This window comes from Diadema antillarum, unplaced genomic scaffold (genome assembly GCF_040938485.1).
Source record: "Diadema antillarum isolate AM-2024a unplaced genomic scaffold, OU_Dant_1.0 scf00000065, whole genome shotgun sequence".
Lineage (NCBI taxonomy): Eukaryota > Metazoa > Echinodermata > Echinoidea > Diadematoida > Diadematidae > Diadema > Diadema antillarum.
Genome location: NW_027270954.1, coordinates 4,098,589 through 4,117,628, shown reverse-complemented (window position 1 = coordinate 4,117,628; position 19,040 = coordinate 4,098,589). Strand labels below are relative to the sequence as shown.

At 39.9% G+C, this 19,040-nt stretch overlaps 2 protein-coding genes across 2 annotated transcripts in view; both read right to left on the bottom strand.

Moving 5' to 3' along the window:
* LOC139716460 (fermitin family homolog 2-like) overlaps nucleotides 1-1,543 on the bottom strand; it is a gene marked incomplete at its 3' end in the record, with an annotated part of 65,025 nt that extends 63,482 nt beyond the window's left edge. The window contains exons 1-2 of the mRNA XM_071628006.1: nucleotides 1,334-1,543; nucleotides 290-472 (exon numbers count right to left, since the gene is read on the bottom strand). Coding sequence (XP_071484107.1) covers nucleotides 290-472; nucleotides 1,334-1,337 — 187 coding nt within the window. The remainder of the gene's footprint in view (nucleotides 1-289; nucleotides 473-1,333) is intronic.
* A 14,644-nt stretch (nucleotides 1,544-16,187) lies between these two features.
* LOC139716481 (uncharacterized) overlaps nucleotides 16,188-19,040 on the bottom strand; it is a 51,710-nt gene continuing 48,857 nt past the window's right edge. Inside the window, exon 11 of the mRNA XM_071628026.1 lies at nucleotides 16,188-18,545. Coding sequence (XP_071484127.1) covers nucleotides 17,971-18,545 — 575 coding nt within the window. The 3' untranslated portion in view covers nucleotides 16,188-17,970. The remainder of the gene's footprint in view (nucleotides 18,546-19,040) is intronic.

Sequence of the window (19,040 nt, the reverse complement as noted above, 5' to 3'; positions counted from 1 at the left end):
ATTGCCTGATAATCAGACAAATGAACAAACAATTCTGTATGAATAATTAAAGCAAACATCACTTGTATCTTCATGTTTAAAGAGAAAATAAGGAGAATGTAATATGCGATACTAGTAGTGGGCTGCACATTCACTTTTCTCTGTGTGTTTATAGTGGTGCGGCTACAACAGATTTTGACTCATTTCACCCTGTACTTTCCCACTTCGCCCAACATCCACTACACAGTGTTGGGGTACATTTGATAGCTTCCGTTGCATTCTTTTCGACTCCTTTCCGAATGGTACTGACCTGCAGTCTGGACGGTACGCAGCATGAGATCACCGATGGATAGGTTTCCCTCGATTCCACTGATGGTCACCTCTGTCTCCAGGTTGGTGATGTAGACCTTGAGGTCCCATGTCCCATCCGCGTACCTCCCATCTGGGAGAGTAAACTTGTACCCTTCCCGATTCATCATATGATCCAAGAAATCTGAAACGCAGAAGACACAAAGGAGTCAGTTCCATTTTTAAAATCAACATCACACAGGGATGACGGCGCAAATCAGTTTAAATCGCATCAGCACATGGCAGGAAAAACGTCTTTATACGCAGAATTCAGCCACTCAAAATAATTTACATGCATCATCAAATATTGCAGTATCTTCCTGACAGCGCAGGCACAAAATTGCAATCTAATCTTGCCTTCACCGCATGTGGAGTACAAAAGCTGTAGATGGCTATTTCAGGGCTCTACACACAATAGCATAGTATTTGATGTATAAAGTGCACTTTAACCTACACTGTAATACACAGTAACCACAGGAAATAACTGTCATCATTTGAGATACATTTGTAATACTAAAAAACAAGCCCAAGTCATGTAAAATATCACCATCACATGCTTAGGCTTGTATGACCTACAATCTGAACCATATGCAATCTAAAACTTGTTTTATGGTCCATTCATAGACCGAAACACTGTATACAAGAAGCATGGAATTCACCATCATGTACATATCAAATCTTTTTCACCATCTGCCGAGTCTCTGCATTTATAGCTATTAATCAATCATACCAAAATGAATTGAACACCTATGTGGCCAATACAGATAGATCTGTAGAATTTTCTTTGTTTCTGGAGGCAATTACAGTGCCATGTTAAGCAGCAGATTATTAGGTGATAGCGTGCAAATGATGCAGCATGCAGTTTATACATGGACATCGTACTACAACATGTAAGTGTATGAATTCACACAACTGACTTCCTGCTTGCACTTGGGAACGCAGCTGTGAATACTGTTGTCCAAATATCACATCAGATGCAACAATTACAGCAACATCGAATGCTTACCCATTCTGAGGAATTAGTGTATCTAATGATGTTAACAGTAACAACTGTGTGCGTAAGTCCTGAAAGTTCTCAAAGCGAGACGTTGCAAAATGATATCCAGGATCAGAACTGATGCACACCTCCTAGCTCAGCTTACTTTATATATTCCACCTTCAGCGCACACTTCACAGTGGCTGTAGCCTACACTTGAGCTATCGTTCGTTTTGAAGACAAGCGCAACCCATCCCAGGAAGTGAACACACGCACACTTCTCTGCCAGAATACGATCGCTCAATCCTGCAGTTTACACTCGTGCACATAAAGATATCCGCCCTCGGTAACTCTATCATTTAAACTTCCTGCTAAAACAGCTTCCCCTCCCCCCCCCCCCCCACCACCACCACAAGTCATCACACCCTCATAATACACAGCAGTGCTGTGTTATTTTCTTGCCCAGTCAGGCTGTCAGAGCGACACGAAAGCGAAAAGTATGAAGCACTTCAGAGTTCAACTAGTCTGCGCTCCATGCACAGTTTCTATCAAACCTGCCTGTTCTCTTCTTACAATGTACGTTCTTACCACACATGGACAACATGCATTATCAGCACTGCACTAGCCACTTGCAAGAACTTGCAAGTTGGTGTTGGGCAAGTACAAGAAAAATGGCACATAAAAAAGTAAATTAACAAAATAAATTAATAAATAATATAGTTGAATCAATTAATCAATCATTCAATCAGAAAGAAATCAATAAATGAATAGAGTCTAATAAAGATCCTTGGAAAAAAAAAATTATCATGTAGGCCTACCAAATTCCTTCTTTTTTTTTTTTTTTGCCCATCTTGGCCTTCTAAAACATTTCCGGAATACCTTTTGTTGCTGTTGATAAAAAGGTAACGTAACATTTCATATCGTACAAATAGCCTTGTGATCTGGAATATTCAGGTAATTTGTAAATAGTCACTACATTAATTTCAAAAAAAGCCCTTCGTTTCTCCCATGTTTAGATGTGGTGGACAATGGTAAAATGGTGGGTTTGTGTAATTACTGTACATTAAATGTTTGTCAAATGTCTAGTATCAAACTGTTTTCTTGAGCTGACACATGGCCTCCCAATGATTTTTTGTTTTGTCTTGTTTTTCAAACTACAATTCTGAAGGATTTGTTTTTGATGCGCCACATTATATACTGGTAAATACATTTAGGGTAAAAGGTCAATCTTGACTCACATCAATAAACCTCAAATTATCATTTTTTAATTATATTTCATATTGCTGGGTTGTATGAGTGTGTGCATGTGTGGGTGTGTGTGTGTGTCTGCATGTGTCTGTGTGTGTGTGCTGTCACTACCCTGCTTCAGAAGCACATACAGTAGGTACAGCATACAAAGTTGAATGTCACTGTGTAAACACGACTGCTGCTGCTCAAGGTGGAAGACATCTTGAACTTCAATCTTCCTCGTCATTAACAATATACATAAGTAGCATTGATCCGTCATTCTCTGCTCTGGGTAGGCAAACAACTTTATTTTTCCTACAGTAGATGCTGCACATGGCAAGGACTGAGAAACCTTTGGACTTTTAGTATGTATTGTGCAAATTGCTGTGATCACACATAAAATGGGCCTCATCTCTCTCTCCTCTTGCCTACTTGTTAGGTGTATTTAAAGCTCAATCGTGTATCAAAAGAGAAATTATTTCTAGTTTTAGCATTTCGTAAATGACAGCAGAATTACATATTGTAGTACCAGAACAGCTATACCTCATATAAGCTTAATCCTGCTAAGACAAATTATTGTTGGTTTTAGCGTTTTGAAAATGGCTGAATTTATGTTTTTTCCCTTTTGAAGAAACTCACTGAAGGCACTTGAAACAAGTTTAATAGTTTTCCACAATATTTCAGTAGTGAGCAAATCTACTACAAATCTTAACAGCATTACAGGTGTTTGATGCATGCAATATGAGATTCTTCTTCTTAGAGTTCATCTGAAATAAAGAGACAACACTTTTTATATCATGTCCTGACAGCAGTTTTTACAATTCTAATATATTCATTGTTTTCAGACCAGGTGATGTTCAACCTGCTTTTTTCACCCTCAGGTTATGCTTCATTCAGTTTACAACACCTGCAACATAAATCAATTGCAGTATCCATGGCAACAGTGGGCACTAACCAGTCAATTGAGTCATTTATGGGTACCATGTATTTCTGTTGTTACTATGTCAACTGACTGACACTGAGATTTTACGCCTTTTGCAAAAGTAAAAAAAAAAAATGTGTTATAAATTATGTTTTAGGTTTACCCATCATCAGGGACTGATAAAGATATTACATCTGACAAAATTCAACTAAGTTTTCATTTCAGATCATAGGGCTGTACTTTACATCAAAATACAGCCAGGTATCCATGCTATCATTGTCACATGACCAAGCAGGTATTTCTGTCTGATGGTGCCCCATGTAATTTTTAATACAAATCCTACATCAGCATGACTGATAATATGGCCATTAATTTCTTGATAGCTACTCATTCACAATTATGTAGCAAGGATACCCTTTAATACAGGACACAGTGCCCTATAATTTCCTTATTTACCCAGTAATTTATTTTTTATTTGTTTGCATTTTACTTTCATTGTACATGTGCATCTTCTTTGCAAAGTTTGACTCCTCCAAATTTCTGATGTTTGACTGGTAAGCTACAGGGTGTACATCGTTATGTGGAAGAATCCATAAAATTTTGTGTGGTGAAGCACTTTGTCTTTGAAGCAAGGTTACAAATGGTAGACGGAAAGATCTGTCTGTCCGGAGGATTTTTTTTTAAACCTTTTTTTTTTCACTTTTACGGCTCTCGGGGATTTTGTGAATTCAGACGCAGTCTCTGCGGAACATATCCCTGACAAGATACAGACCGATCTTTCAGTCAAGCAAAATGGCAGCTTCACAAAACCAACGTACATGTATTTATACACACGGGGGGCTAACTATACACAGCCCAGTCGCTGTACGTATGTACAATTGTACGTATGGTTTGTAGCGACAGGGTTGTACAGGCTGGACCACCAACCACGAAGAGAGCTCAACAATCGCATTCCGATCGCTTTGAATTTTGATACTTAAGATCATTTTTGTTACCTCAAACTCATCTAATACAATCTTCAATAATGAGACTCTATATCTATGCTATCAATATTTAAATTCATGTTATGCGACTTACCGAAATTTACGATTATATTCAGCATGTCCAAACGGTACATTGTCTTTCATGCCAGGCCAATTTGAATACACATATACGTGATGTGAATGCCCGTTCAAAAGGTCGCGCTATCGACCGTGCTGCTACACTCAAGCAGCGCACGCACGCACACATTAGATCTTTCCGCAGCAGACGACGTTAGGCAGTAGGCCCTACGCATTACGATATAGGTTCTGTAATACAGTACATTCTCAATGCATACGCCGCGCTCGCTTTGGAGCACTTCCGGTCACGCATGCGCATAATTCGCTGAGATGAAGGTGCCATTTTGAATTCTGCAACGATGAACCCCGGACAGTCAGGAATTGCGCAAGAAATTATCATTTTTTTGTTCCACGGACTTATCGCAAGGGCTCTCTATGGACCCCGAGTGGTGAACAATTCTTCTGTAATACAAGCATGCATTTAGCGCGAGTAACATATTCTGTTTGTAGAAGAAAAGTACAAATTTTCATAAGTTTTTTAGTTGTGTTGAGGTTCCCCACTTTGAAGCTGCATGCCTCGCCTGTCAGACGCTGTATTTGCACAGCGTACTTAGCGTCTGGTCAGGCTAATGGGCAGCCAAAGGTGTCAAAAGTTTGCAAGTTTTGGCTCTGTCTCTTTCATAAATGTCAACAATGTTTGACTTCATCTTTCAAGACTTCTGATCACTTTCCAGGCCATGCCAGTGATAAAAACTTCAAACTTTGAACAACTCCACACCCGAGATCGCAGCGCGGCGAGCAATTCCCAATTTAAATTTGTAGAAACTAGATCTAGGTTTGTACAAATCGAAATCTCATCTCGTCTCCTTCCCTTCCTAGCTACAAATGTAGGTCTGTCACTGCTTGCAGTACAAGCACTGAGCAGCTGTATTTGGGGGCACTGTCTTCATTTATGGCTTAAAGTCATAAAATGCTAAACGACAAATGCAAGGGTTCCCTTGATTATTTGACCAACAGTCTAGTACAGAAGGGACGCGAAGGGTCGGGCCAAGTGTATTCTACAGCACCAGCGGGCCCAGAGGGGGAGAGAGGGTGCTTCGCGCGATCGACGAACCCCGCACACACTCTATTTATGCTTCAATGTTCCGGGTGGTTTATGCAAGCGCGACAGCGAAGCTCGCCTGACGGCCGACCTGTCTGTGGCTGTGAGCTGTGTAGTGTAACATGGAGCGACGTGCACGAATTGTAATCGTGGCATATCTAAATTTTCAGAAAGTTATGAAAGCAAACTCATCCTGACCATTGCCATCTATCGTTCGTAATTGATGGGTGGGAGTCAGCAATTAGAGGTGGCTGAATTGCCGAAATTCCTGCAGTTGCAGAACACCCTCCTGTCGTGATCACCTTTTATGGCAATGAAATGTGTTTACTATTAACTGCACACAACCAACGGCTCTACGATCTACCGATCGAAACGCAAAGAACCGTGTGCCAAAAAAAGCAATTCCCTTTCTTGGCCTACCCCACACTGTTATCACACGATTTCCGAAAGCGATCATTTTACCTTCACTCTAACTCAAGAGAAGCGGTTGTGATTTCCGCAGTCAATGGCTATCCACTTTGTCCGCGTCGATCAGGAGAAGTATTCCAGAGTGTAAAGTCCGGTCGAAGGCTTCCGGGAGATAAATTGGTGTAACAGATTCCCCTTCGGTTGTTTCAGTAAGCGGCTACAATACAGTACACTACGCCGTGAATCTACGCACATATGCTATGCATGCACACACACAAGAGTGACCGATTCGTATCTACTGTGCATGAAACGCCGTACTTGACATGTACGCACGTATGCGCATGGCGGGCAACACACATGAAAACAGGTACGCAAGTACAATGAAACGGGCGCGCACTGCGCGCACCGATCCGACAGCACCGTTATCAAGGTCGACCTCGTCACGTCGGTGCGCTGCATGATTTCAAGTTCGACCCAGGCCAAAAGCTGGCCATGAGGGTTAACAGGAGGTGCGATTCGTTCTTTTAAAAAAGAAAAGAAAAAAAAGGCGAAGCAGTAATAGAATTTTATTATTATTCATGCCAAATAAGCACCACACAAGAAAACATTAAACTCGTGAGGTGTGTTTACCAGGTACGTCCCAGGGCCGGCGGAGCGTTTTCAAAAGTGGGGGCCCACTTCCGGGTTTCATGAGCTGACAAGCAAAAAAGAAAGGTCTTCAGGGGAAAAACAACCTTACCGCGCTCACATTTCAAGATCTCTATCTATTTCTCTGTAGTGTCACTTATGTACTTGCGGGTTAAAAAAAAAGTGGGGGGGGGAGCCCAAAGTGATGAGACCTTATGTATTTTTTTGTACGGTGCACAAAAAGTGGGGGGGGGGGGGGAGGGCCCCCCCCCCCCGGCCCCACGGTTCCGCTGGCCATATACATTTGGACCAACATCTTCCTATAGTATGTCTATGCAATTTTTCATTAATGTTTTCCTCTGACGTTTAGACTTCTGAAATTTTATCTCTGGCAGTTTTTACCTCTAGTCTTCAGATGGGCACTTTTACCGGGTGCTATGCTGACAAGTGTTCCATATCGTTTCATTCAATTCTTACGTTGCTATATGTCTGTTTTTGTCTATCCTTCCATTCTTCAATGCATCATATTCGGTCATGCATTCACCTACCTTTTACTAATGTTATCTATCTGGTTAATATTATTTCAAATTACTCATTTTCATTCAGTCATTCACAAAATCAATGCATCTTTCATTCCTTTCACTCATCCCCCAGTTAAATGTTACCTGTATATGACATATTCATTTGTAGGCCTATATCTATTTATGCTTCATTTGTAGGCCTATATCTATTTATGCTTCATTTTTTTCCTATTTATATCTCCGTGATATATGCTGTATATTGTGTCTTCTTTCATTTAACTTAAGCAGGCAAGTGACAAAATGACTAAAAAGCAAAACCGAAAAAAAAAATGGAAGAAAACAAATTTACTGTGAACACAACCAACTTTATGTATCGTTGTTGTCATGCAGATTCTTAACTGGTTTCATCACATGATCGTCATGAAAAACGATGGGATAAGCATAGCAAGTCTATTCAAAAAATGTTTCCTGAGGGGGTGGGAAAGAAATATCTACATGGTTTTGTCAATTGAAAAGCTATGCATGGACATATTTCTGGTCACATTCAAAATATTTACTGAGATGGAGACTACCTTTAAATTCTTCTCTTCCCACGAATAAACCCCGAAACGTCATTCTGCAACAACCGCAGCAGATGGCTACAAACCGGATGAATCTCTGTACAACGTGCAATCTTTGGAGATATCTGCCACAAGAGGTCGCTATTACAGCCAAGGCCTTTTGATAGTTGGGGTGTCTTAGGGCAGCATTGTGACCCGGGAGACTGCATGAGCAAATCTCACAGGCTCTTGCCATTATTGTTTGTTACATTATATGAAGAGTTTGATCGCAAAAGGAGTTAACTCCATTCCTGTCTGTTTGAGATATTGGCTAATAAACCTGCTAAAGATACCGAAGAAAATGGTAAGAAAATATGAGGTATTTTCTACCATAACTTCAAAAATGGCTATGTAGCAAGTGAGGTATCTTTGGAAAGATTTTTTATTTTGCTCTATCTGATGATGGACTTACTTTAAAATGTTTAAAAATGGTACTTAATCCATTTTGCTATCAAACTCCTAAGAAATAGACTGGAAAGACGTGTGATTATGAGCTTTGGTGGTATCTTGATGCAATGATGATATAAATAGCAATCATTTCATGTTACTGTCCATTCACAATTATTGGCATGAATGTACATTTTATTGTGTAAAATTGGTTCCCTGACATTTGCTCCTGCGACAATTGCTCTCATGAAATATCTGCACACTAAGCCAAGCGTAAATTCTACCAACAAACATAACCCTAACCCTAATCCTCCCATCAAACTAATCATAAAACCCTATCACAACCCTAACCCTAAGTCCTTGGAGAAAATTAAGACTGGAGCAATTGTTGCAGGAACAAATGCTATGTCACTGTAAAATTTGTCTTGCAATATCTGCCTTCACTTGTTTAAGTACAATTCTACTCTGTATTTAAATTGGCTGTAATGAACAGAGTAAACAAAACAAACAGAATAGCACAGGTTTCTTCAAAGCGGACATACAGAAAGAAAGTTATAATGACATAAAACTCTATAGTTTCACAATTTAATTTTCAGAAAATAATGATTTCAGTATAACAACCAATTACAAAGCAGCACGGGTGATGATATCATCCCTTTACAGCTCTCCAATTGATTTGCACACAAATCTGAAATAGATTTAGATTTGGACATGAAAGCAAAAAAAAAAAATGTATTTTTCAAATTCAAATTTTGGAAAGCAACCAAGCTATTAATACCTGCCTACAGGCACCCTCTTTGGGACAAGAATACAAGAAGGCACCAGCCTTATTTAGGACTTCTGTAGACTGGAAAAAAAAAAGTGACTTACTAAACTTGCTTTAGGACACAAAGGTGGACAGGGACTTCCCCCTCTTGCCAATCCATCCCAATCAAGGTACCTCAGAGCATTTCAAAAAGACAACTTCTCCTTCTGAACACAACTCCTCTATGTATTCATAAGTTGCCTTCTGGTCTGGACAAGACATCTTGGCAAGTTGCAGCACACTGCCTTCTTGTCCCAATCCAAAACTTCTATTCAAATGGAGATATTATGTCTACCCCTCATGTTTCACCGTTTTTCAACAGAGAATTTCCTTTTTGCTGTTTAATTTTCTCTGCCTCAGTTTCTAACATTGCACAGATAATAGGTAACAAGTCACAAATAAAATGTATGTGTCATATTGTCTGGCATTAAATCCTAGGCTGCTATTTGATATTCCTATGTACAGAAGTTTCCACTCTACTGATAAAAGGCTATTATAATGGCCTTGCTTATAGTTATAATCGCTGTACACTTATTAATTTGTCTCCCTCTAGTGGGATGAATTTCAAAATTGCAAAGGCTCCCTCTTGTGTGTGTAATGAGAAATGCATCCCAAATGGCAACATCTGCAGATATATGGTATATTCTATATGTTTGTATCTATTTCTCACTTGTTTGTGTTTTTTTTTTTCATTGTCATGGTTCTGTGTTTCACATTTGTTCATGTTTTGATTGTATCTTTGTCAACATTGGCTTAGGAATATATTTTTCCTTGTCTTTTTCTTTAAACTTCTGGTTGTATATATTTCCAATTATTTGATGCATTTCTAAATACATGTAATAATGTGCAATGTGACTTGACCTAAAACTTGCAGTACCATGGTAATTGATCTGTGAATAGGGTTCACTTAGCAAGTACATGTAGGTGCCTGATGGGCTCTGACTGTTTGTTTGTTTGTTAGTTTGTTTTTTTCCATGCATGTAATTTTGTACATGTAACAAATTATTTGAAGACATACTGTTGATTCACTACACCTGCATCTATGTATCAAATGGAGTCATACAAACACACACACACAATCTTACCCAAAGTGATCTGTTGGGTATAACTTTGTTCACTAGTGTTGTTGTGTACCCCACAAGCTTGATTGAATTAGTCATTCTTTGCTATTTGATTACAATTACCCCATGAGGATAACCTGTGTATGGGCATACAGACAAAAAAAAAATACACACACACATGCGGTCGCACACACATACACACACACGCACACAGACACACACACACGCACACCCACACGCACACACACGCACGTGCACACACACACACATACACACACACACACATACAAGGACATTTGCACAAGCGAAACTAAAACAAATATATCAAACACTAGAGTGATAGGTAAAATTTTAGAGGTTTATCTGCATTACGTAACATATTTTGTCTTCTGAACAAATAAAATTGTTACTCTTCAACCTGACAAAGGCAACAAAAAGTCAAAAAACCACACATCCTCTCTTCATTGTCATACATTCGTTTTTATTAAAGTCATTTTACAACTGCACAAAGAAAACTGTTACAGAATTCAGGCAAAGTAACAAGCTGTTTTGGTCGAAAGTCTTGTGTGACTTACATAATTCATTCATTAATCTTAGCCACGACTCTATGTGCAAGGACATGAGATATTTAAATCAGCAAATAATGCAAAGAAGCATGCTATCATCCCAAAAGGAGATATTTTGCATGGCTGGAAAAACCCTCTTATCATTTAGAGCATTGAGGTATTTGAAGTTATTATATAGTTTTGGTGATGGAAGTATATTTCTAGCAAAAGTACATTGAATTTCATAAGTGATTTTGCAGAAAATATAATATTCCATGCTGCATACAGCTGGTGTGCACATTAAATGTCAGAAACATGCTGCAGGCATTGTGCTCTTTGAGCAGCAAACACAGATGTGGGTAGGTGGGGCAATGTACTGCAGCTGAAATCATAGTCTTGTCTCCAAACAGTGACTAGCAATATCATTTTTCAGCATGTGTTAATCATGACTGATGGATGTGACTTCCACAGGCCACACTGAAGCTACAACAAGTTAGCAGAAAGGCAAAATTTGCATGTGAGCCCTATACTTTAAATCTGGCCACTTTAATTTGACATCTCCTGTTTAATCTCAGCCACACTCCCTTACTATGTTGACTTTTTTCCTTGAACACAACTAGGTGACTTCACTTCCAAGCAAATTGAACCTCATTTGTTAGCGGGTAAAATTCATATTGGAAGAAAATCGTAATCTTTGAAAACAATGCAGGGATAATAAAACACTCTCCAATAAACCAATAGACACAAGTTATTTGCTAAAAATTATATCTAAAATCAGTAGATACACAGTTGAATTCGGTAACACTCATCTATGTCCATAAGAAAAAAAAAATATTACATTCACATTTGGTCTACTTTTAGCAAATGTATGGAACATCAACTTGACTGACATTTTGATTAGATCAATTTATATCTCTACTTTGGTATTGAACAAATCTTTATATAAATATATATGTTACTCTCTCACCAGTGACGGATGTCACATACCGACAAAAAGGACATATCGGTAAAAGTTTGAGCTTTTAATCTTGCAGTTTGAGCTTTTAATCTTGGCCATACCAACAAATTTGATTGAACTAAGTATTGACTTATTTGAAGCATTCAACACTGCGACTGAAGTAGTTTCAGTAATTATCTGAGGTCATAACCGTAAACCAGGTCAACTTTCCATAATGGAAGCATATCAGATGCATGAAGATAATGGCGATACGACATGCAGGCTGTTACAGCAGCGAAGTCATCATTCTTTCTCAGTTTTGGTGACAGTGTCTATTTACTCCACATGACAGAAGGTCTCGTAGAGACTGCTAAAATGCAACTAGGCACAGTCCACCTATTTCATTTGTTGTTTTATTTCTCTGTACAAGTCTTAACCATCTCTGTGGGTGTGGTCGACCGCTCCCCTAAAGCATAATGCTCTGTACCATACTCGCAGCAGAGGAGCACTCGAACGCTCCTGCAGTGGACCGTACTGTACTATGCCAAGCCAAAAGTGGATCTCTTATGCACTCCAAAAGCGTACCATAAACGTATCAGGAGTTGGCATGACAAGAATGCGCGTAACACACACACACGTCATAATGCAAAAGGTTGATTCTCTTTGTTCTGCAAAAAACCTTAGCGCCAAGAAATTGCTACAAAACTTGTGACCCCCTCTGACTCGAGGTAAAAAAAATAACTCACGAGGTGCATTTCCTCCACAAAGCACTGGAACACTCAAAATCTTGCATGGTACAGTGCGGTATGCAATGGATAGGTTTGCTTTGGTTCAATTTTGTGCGCTCAAATGCGGCTTAATTTCTTTTCTCAGCTGAAGAAACTAGCTTTTGAGCTGTACATATAGAAAAGGACACACATTGAAAAGAAACCTTCCTTTTTTTTTACATGTGTGAAATATTACTATATTCTAAGCACACTTCAGAAAAAATAAACACCATTAATGCAGTCTCCAGACAGAAGACATTAGAAGGCCTACATTACGTTATAATTCATCTCATACCTGTACCTCACTTGACAACAAAGAATATGCATTCACAATGCATTTTTAGCATATGTACAGCAACGTTCCAGTTCCGAACCCACTATGCATAATGGCCTGTGACATCAAACAAGACATTCATGTATATCCTGCACAGCCCTATTGAACATAGACTGTTGCCAAGACATTTTCACGGCCCTATGGACCAGTGGCAAAAGTAAAATAGACCAGTTTTCTAAAATATTCAAATTTTATGCATACCTCCATAACAACTACTTTTCCTGTCTTTACAGGAAAACAATCATACATTTTGAATACACTAGTAAAACTGGACTAATGACTAAAAGAATTACCACTTGAAATGGAAAAAGACACCATCAAAACTATTAGCCAGTTCATAGTTCTTCTCTTGAAATTGATTTGAACTTATTAATATTCATATAGATCTCCAGTCAGAGCCCCTGAAATCCTGTAAGCTAGCCTGGATGAACCTTCCATCACCGGAAAATTTCAGACTCCAAAACTGAATGTCACAGATGCTGGTCTGATGCTATCTACGATACCGCTCAAGTTACTGTAAAACGTGATATATTCGCGGCACGAAATGTTGGCGAATTGGAGCTGACGGCCTTTTTTGATGCAAGAAATTTTCGCGAATTGCCTCTGGCGTTCAGTGCATATAGTGTAGACAAGAAATTTCGCGTGCATTTTAATTTCGCGAATCTTAGCGCTCGCGAAATTCGCGAAATTAAAATGCACGTGAACATTCCTCGTTTTACAGTACTTGCAACACCATCACTGACAAGACAACAAAGTTAAAGGGCTTCAACCTCCCTCCTCCCGAAGCAGTGGCTCACCCTGAACAGTATCCGAACCCTCCATGCACAGACAGGCCACCTTCTACATAAATGGGGATTCTTGTATAGTCCGGCGTGTGTGACTGCGGCTATCCAGACCAAAGCCCACCTCACACTGTGGAGGACTGTTATCTTCGGAAGATTCCAGGAGGGCTGGCAGAGCTTTCCAAACCAAGTGATGCTGCCCTGGACTGGACCAGCATCTTGGACATTAACCTACGAGGCTATGACCTCCCTTTTGTATTGCATCACATGACAGATGATGAAGACTGCTCCTATGGTCAGAAGATTGATCCACGTTTTGATAAGAGTCTCTCTCTGGCCCACAGATCATTGCAGATCAATGCTAACTGTGAACTTGCTTGTTCTACTGAATGGCATTCAGGTATGCTGCATTCATGGATTATTTGTGCATGTCTACAACTGGCACACATTCAGTTTTCAGCATCTTGCCCTGCTATTTGGCACTTACTCACAGCTGCAGTATCAACTTTTTTGTAGCATGCTTTTCACTTCTGTGCAGTTCCTGACTTTCATTTTTGTTTCTTCTTGAGGAGCTTTTAATCATAATAGCCAGTGAAAATATGTCAGCATGAATGTAACCAGGTAGTGTTGAATCATTTGTTTTTGGAAGACAGCAAATTTTTTCTGTGGTTAGTAGAATTGTCACCTTCAACCTGACTGCTTAAAAGAAAGCCCTTATGTTATTCATGCCTGGTAAAGTGACCACTGCCAGTGAGCTGCTATCGCCTCTGACAATACATCTTGGCAACTCACTGTCCAACGGGCAGCAGCCTTCTGTAAGAATGAGCACATACAGGACTGAAAAATGTGGAATCTTATGCACTTTCAAAATTGTCATGTATCTTGGACAGAAAAAAAAAAAATATATCAGCAGGCACAAAGTAAACATGTACACACAGTTTGTTCATTTCACTTTTTCTTTTTGTGCTTCAACATTAACTCTAGTGTGCGCTTTCCAAGGGTTTGAATAACAGGAGACTGCAGTAGCTGTGATCTACTATGTATGTAAATCCATCATTGACTGGCCACAACTGTCAACCCAGAGATGACAAAAATGCAGAAAATTAACCTCCCTTGGCCACTCACAAACACCAATCATTCAAATTCGTCCACTGTCACAATAATAAGATTCTAAATATACGATAGGAGAGCTTCATCCCACAGGAGGGCAGGGTGCATTTTTAAATTTGAGGTCCTGGACACTGCCTCTGTCTCCACATATAGTACATGGGCTCCACTGTGGACATGCTGCAAGATATCTACCTGATAACCATAAGCTTAACCTCTCTACATCATGCACCTCATAAGGCTTGTTTAACTCCATGTGTCCCTGGTAAAGAGCCAGAAATTCAAGTTGGTATTTACAGCTTCAAACCGTCCCTCCATCAAAGATAAAACACAAATCACGGCCGACACACAGACCATATCATTACGGTGCAAATGTGCTGCCCGTTGGGCTGCAGTCCTCGAAAATAAATAACAGGATTCAATGTACACGCCAGGAAGATTCTAACATTACGATGCATGCTCACAGGTTTGTCAAAGGCTGTATGCAGCTATCTACATATTTCTTGTGTGACATTTGACACACAGAGTATTGCTTCACATAAAGGGGTACAAAGCCTTGATTGAAAAAAAAACAAACCAACAACAAAGAAGAATGTGACACTTCTCAGTAATAAATGACTGAAAGCTGACCCAGCAAAATACAGTGCCATTTGATGACAATGTATTTCCAGTTTGATATTCTTCTCACTGTTATACAAGAGTATGTTAGAAAATCTATTAAATGCTATGCATCTTTCCTCAATTTGGGAGAAACATGTGCTCAAAATTGCGTGACACAATGGCAGAACCCTTTTTATGTTTGGTTTGTTATGATGGTTTACTATCAAGACAAAAATTGGAGGCATAACATGTGTTTAGTATTTTGTACCCAAAAATTGAACATAATTTCAGAATGAGACAGGAAGAATTCATCATATTACAATATGTGGTTTTTTTTTTTTCCTTGCTTTTATTTTACATCTCTGTACAAATGTTTCTATGTACAAATCAAACAGGATACAGGCAATGATTTACATTTTTATCAACACAACTGATCAGAACTCGATAGTTTTTTATCACTTATTAGAATTTGATACTTTTCCCCCTATTTACAACATTTTCTGCCCACACAATCTGTTCAAATATCACTTGTCTTAACCACATAGTAGCACTTAAATGCGACAAACATCACCTGCGTACGGTCAAACACTTTGAAGCTAAGCTCCTTTTGAAGGAAAAAAACAGCTTCAAATTACACATATGTTGAAACTGACTCAAATCTAAGCCAAGAGTTCTTCCTAAGACACAGAAACTGCAGATTTGATCTTTTCAAAGATTAGCCTTTGTCAAAGGTTCTACACTGTTGTAATTTCCAGCGAAAGAAGCATAGGGCTGTTACAAGAGACAAGATTCAAGTCACCGGCAAGAGGTAAGCCTCAGTTTAGAGGGTCTTTGGGGCCCCTCTCCCACTTACATAAAGTCTCTGAATTACCAAATCTTGCCGCCAGTGTTTGGCAGCAAAAAAAGTCACTCGTACCCAACTGGCAGAGCTCCACTCACAGAAGCCTGACACATATTTAGTTTGCACTGGTGCCGATGGGCACATCTATAACGTGTAGCAACTACATTTGGTTGAGGTGACTGACAGACCATATTATTCAATGACTGGTATGTTCCATTCGAGCGGTGCACCGGTTGAACCTTGTCCCCACTCGCGAATCATAATCACGTTCGAAGTGCTCCACAGACCCCCCACACTGACGCATTTAACTTAAGTTCTCTCTGCTTGGGATTGCCAGCACCAAAACAAATGAGAGGACCTTTGAAAGAGGCTAATCAGAGGCAGACTCGTGTAAACATCAACTGCAGTGATTTCCTTCCTTACAAATGTCAACAGCATCACTCTTTGCCACTGGTGGCGCTACGCAATGAAATTTACAAACTGTACATTCTCCGCATCTCTTCCTCATCTTTGACAAGGCAGCAAACACAGACATACCAAAACACATACATGCACACTGCATGCACCATGAAACGCAGCGAAAAATTGTCAAATACTTTTTGTACACAAACACACACACACAAACACTTTTCCAGCTGCATTTTCATGTAAGTCTATGACCCACATACACGCACGCACACACACACACACACACACATGCTAACTGATCCCGTCATTAACGATGGCACCATAACCTAACATCAAATCACAGGCTCTCACCGGCACTTCTTGATCCCTTGACAAGAGAAAGAGTGAAGGTATTGTGCACAAAGCTTCAGGTAAGCAACCATGTACAAGATCACTGAAGGAACTCAAAATTTGGTATTAAGAGTACATTAAGTATTTTACAGGACAACTTATTTAAAAGATTTGCCAGAAGTACTACGCTGATTAATTTCTGTAGGAGCAAAGAAATTTCAACCATCACACACACGTCACACCACTTTCTTGTATGTACACTATATGCGTTACAGATATTCAGGTGTACGTGTTGGTGTCCAAATGATAAATATACAAAGACAAAATGTCAATATAGAAATACCATATGCTAACATGGTTAAGAAATAGCAAAGGAAAGATTCTTATTGAGAGAAATGCCCATAACTAACATAACAACAGATTAGTATAAAGCAGTCTGCTACTGTGTTCAAACATGAATTCGAGTGTTTAGTAATGATCCTGTCCAGGATCTGAACCAATTCATAACTCCACTAGGCCGTATAGCATGATATCTAGTGGTATACTGCATGTCTAAACGGACCCACGTTGAATTCAGAATCACAAAACTACAGACTGCTAAGAATGAGTACGTATGCATTGCTATGCTTCATCTCACAAGACCGTGGACTTGTTTTACTCGGTGACTTCACACTTTGTATATGTCACCAACAAACAAGGAAAAAAATCCACCTCGTAAATGCTGTACAGATAGCCAAACAAGTTCTTTTATTACCAGTCTTTCTCCAGAGTGACGCCACCATTCCAATCATTCAATGTTTCGAATATTGGAATGCGTCCATACATTACATTTTATGATATGAATATGTACAAAGTTAGCATCCAAAATACTTCCTAGCATCGCACATAATTGAATGCTCCTACCCCAGTCCATCAATTCACAAGCTCTGAAGTAAAACTAGATGCATGCAACTACAGCTGAATGCATCTCATTACACATCAACCCTCAGATATTCCCGTCATAAAAACTAACGGATGTAAAATCTTCAACTTTCAGACGAGAAACCTCATAAAGACTAACAGCTACGATGCAATGATTACTGCCATTTTTATCTCTGGTATCTATCTGTCTGATCTGACATTTCACAAGAAACGAACACATGCAGGGAAATTGCGCAACTGCACAAACCTGCAACGTGAAATCAACAGGTGATTCGGGGGGAACACTAGCATGACAACTGCAAAGCTGTGTGTGTGAAACAAGGGCAGCTATAGTCATCACGTCATTGTGATCTGCGAGAAAAATTATTTCTGGAGATCGGACTGCATTCCAGAGTGTTACATGGCACCCGAATTGTTGTCGCCACTAGCGCTGATATTGTTGTCTTCCATGGACTCATCTTGTTGGCTGTAGGCGAAAGCAAATGACGGTAGGAATGACCCTCCATCCTGCAGACTGCCCATATCAATGGTGGTCAGAGAACTGAACTGGATATCAGGCAGTGAAGGGAGTTCCATTTGCTCCACCACCACGCGATTCGCCGTGGGCTCACTCGGGCCCCCGCCCACTGCGCCCCCGATGGCCATCAGTTCGTTGGCGATCGCAGAGATCTTCTGATCGCTGTTCAGCCTCTCCTCGTTCTCATTCCCCATCTCGTACACCTGCTGATTGGTCGCGAGGGACATCAGTACCGCCTCCGCATCGCTTCTGGACAGGTTGGTGAAGCTGCCGACATCTTGGCTGACGGGGTGGTGCTGCTGAATCACCAAGCCGCTGCTCATGTGAGCCTCACTGGTGTACGACGTCGTCGTGGTGACCACCTGGCTATCATCCATTAACTGTGCGGTGCCCGGAAAGGAGATTGTAGAGGAGGGTGTGGATGGTCTGGAACCTCCCCCACTAGACGGGTCACCTGGAGGGATGGCACCCACACACAAAGAAAGAAACGATGAAACAAAACATACAAGGACATCCACTGAAAATAGACATTTTAGCTCATAGACTGAAACTGGGAATACCCAGTTCCCTAGATGTAGGCTTACACAAGACTGTCTTGTGCATTCATAGCCTAAAGTCATTTTTACCTGTATTATACTGAATTAAAAAAAAAAGACTTTTAGCAAAAGGCATTAGCATGCTTACAGTAATAACCCAGAAATTGAAATTCCACTCCTTGGTATTATTTCTGTCTAAGGGCAGGCTCCGTAGAGCAATAACCTAGAAGTAAAAGATGCCCCCAAAAACAAAACATGAGTCAATAACAACATCAATGAACACAACTTGCACTTATTTTTAATCTTACGCATCCAATCTTCAAATTCAACACACAAACCACTCAGGATAAAAATACCAAATATTGGAAACCCAAGATATTGTATACCCAAAGCATGTACTCGAAAATTGACCC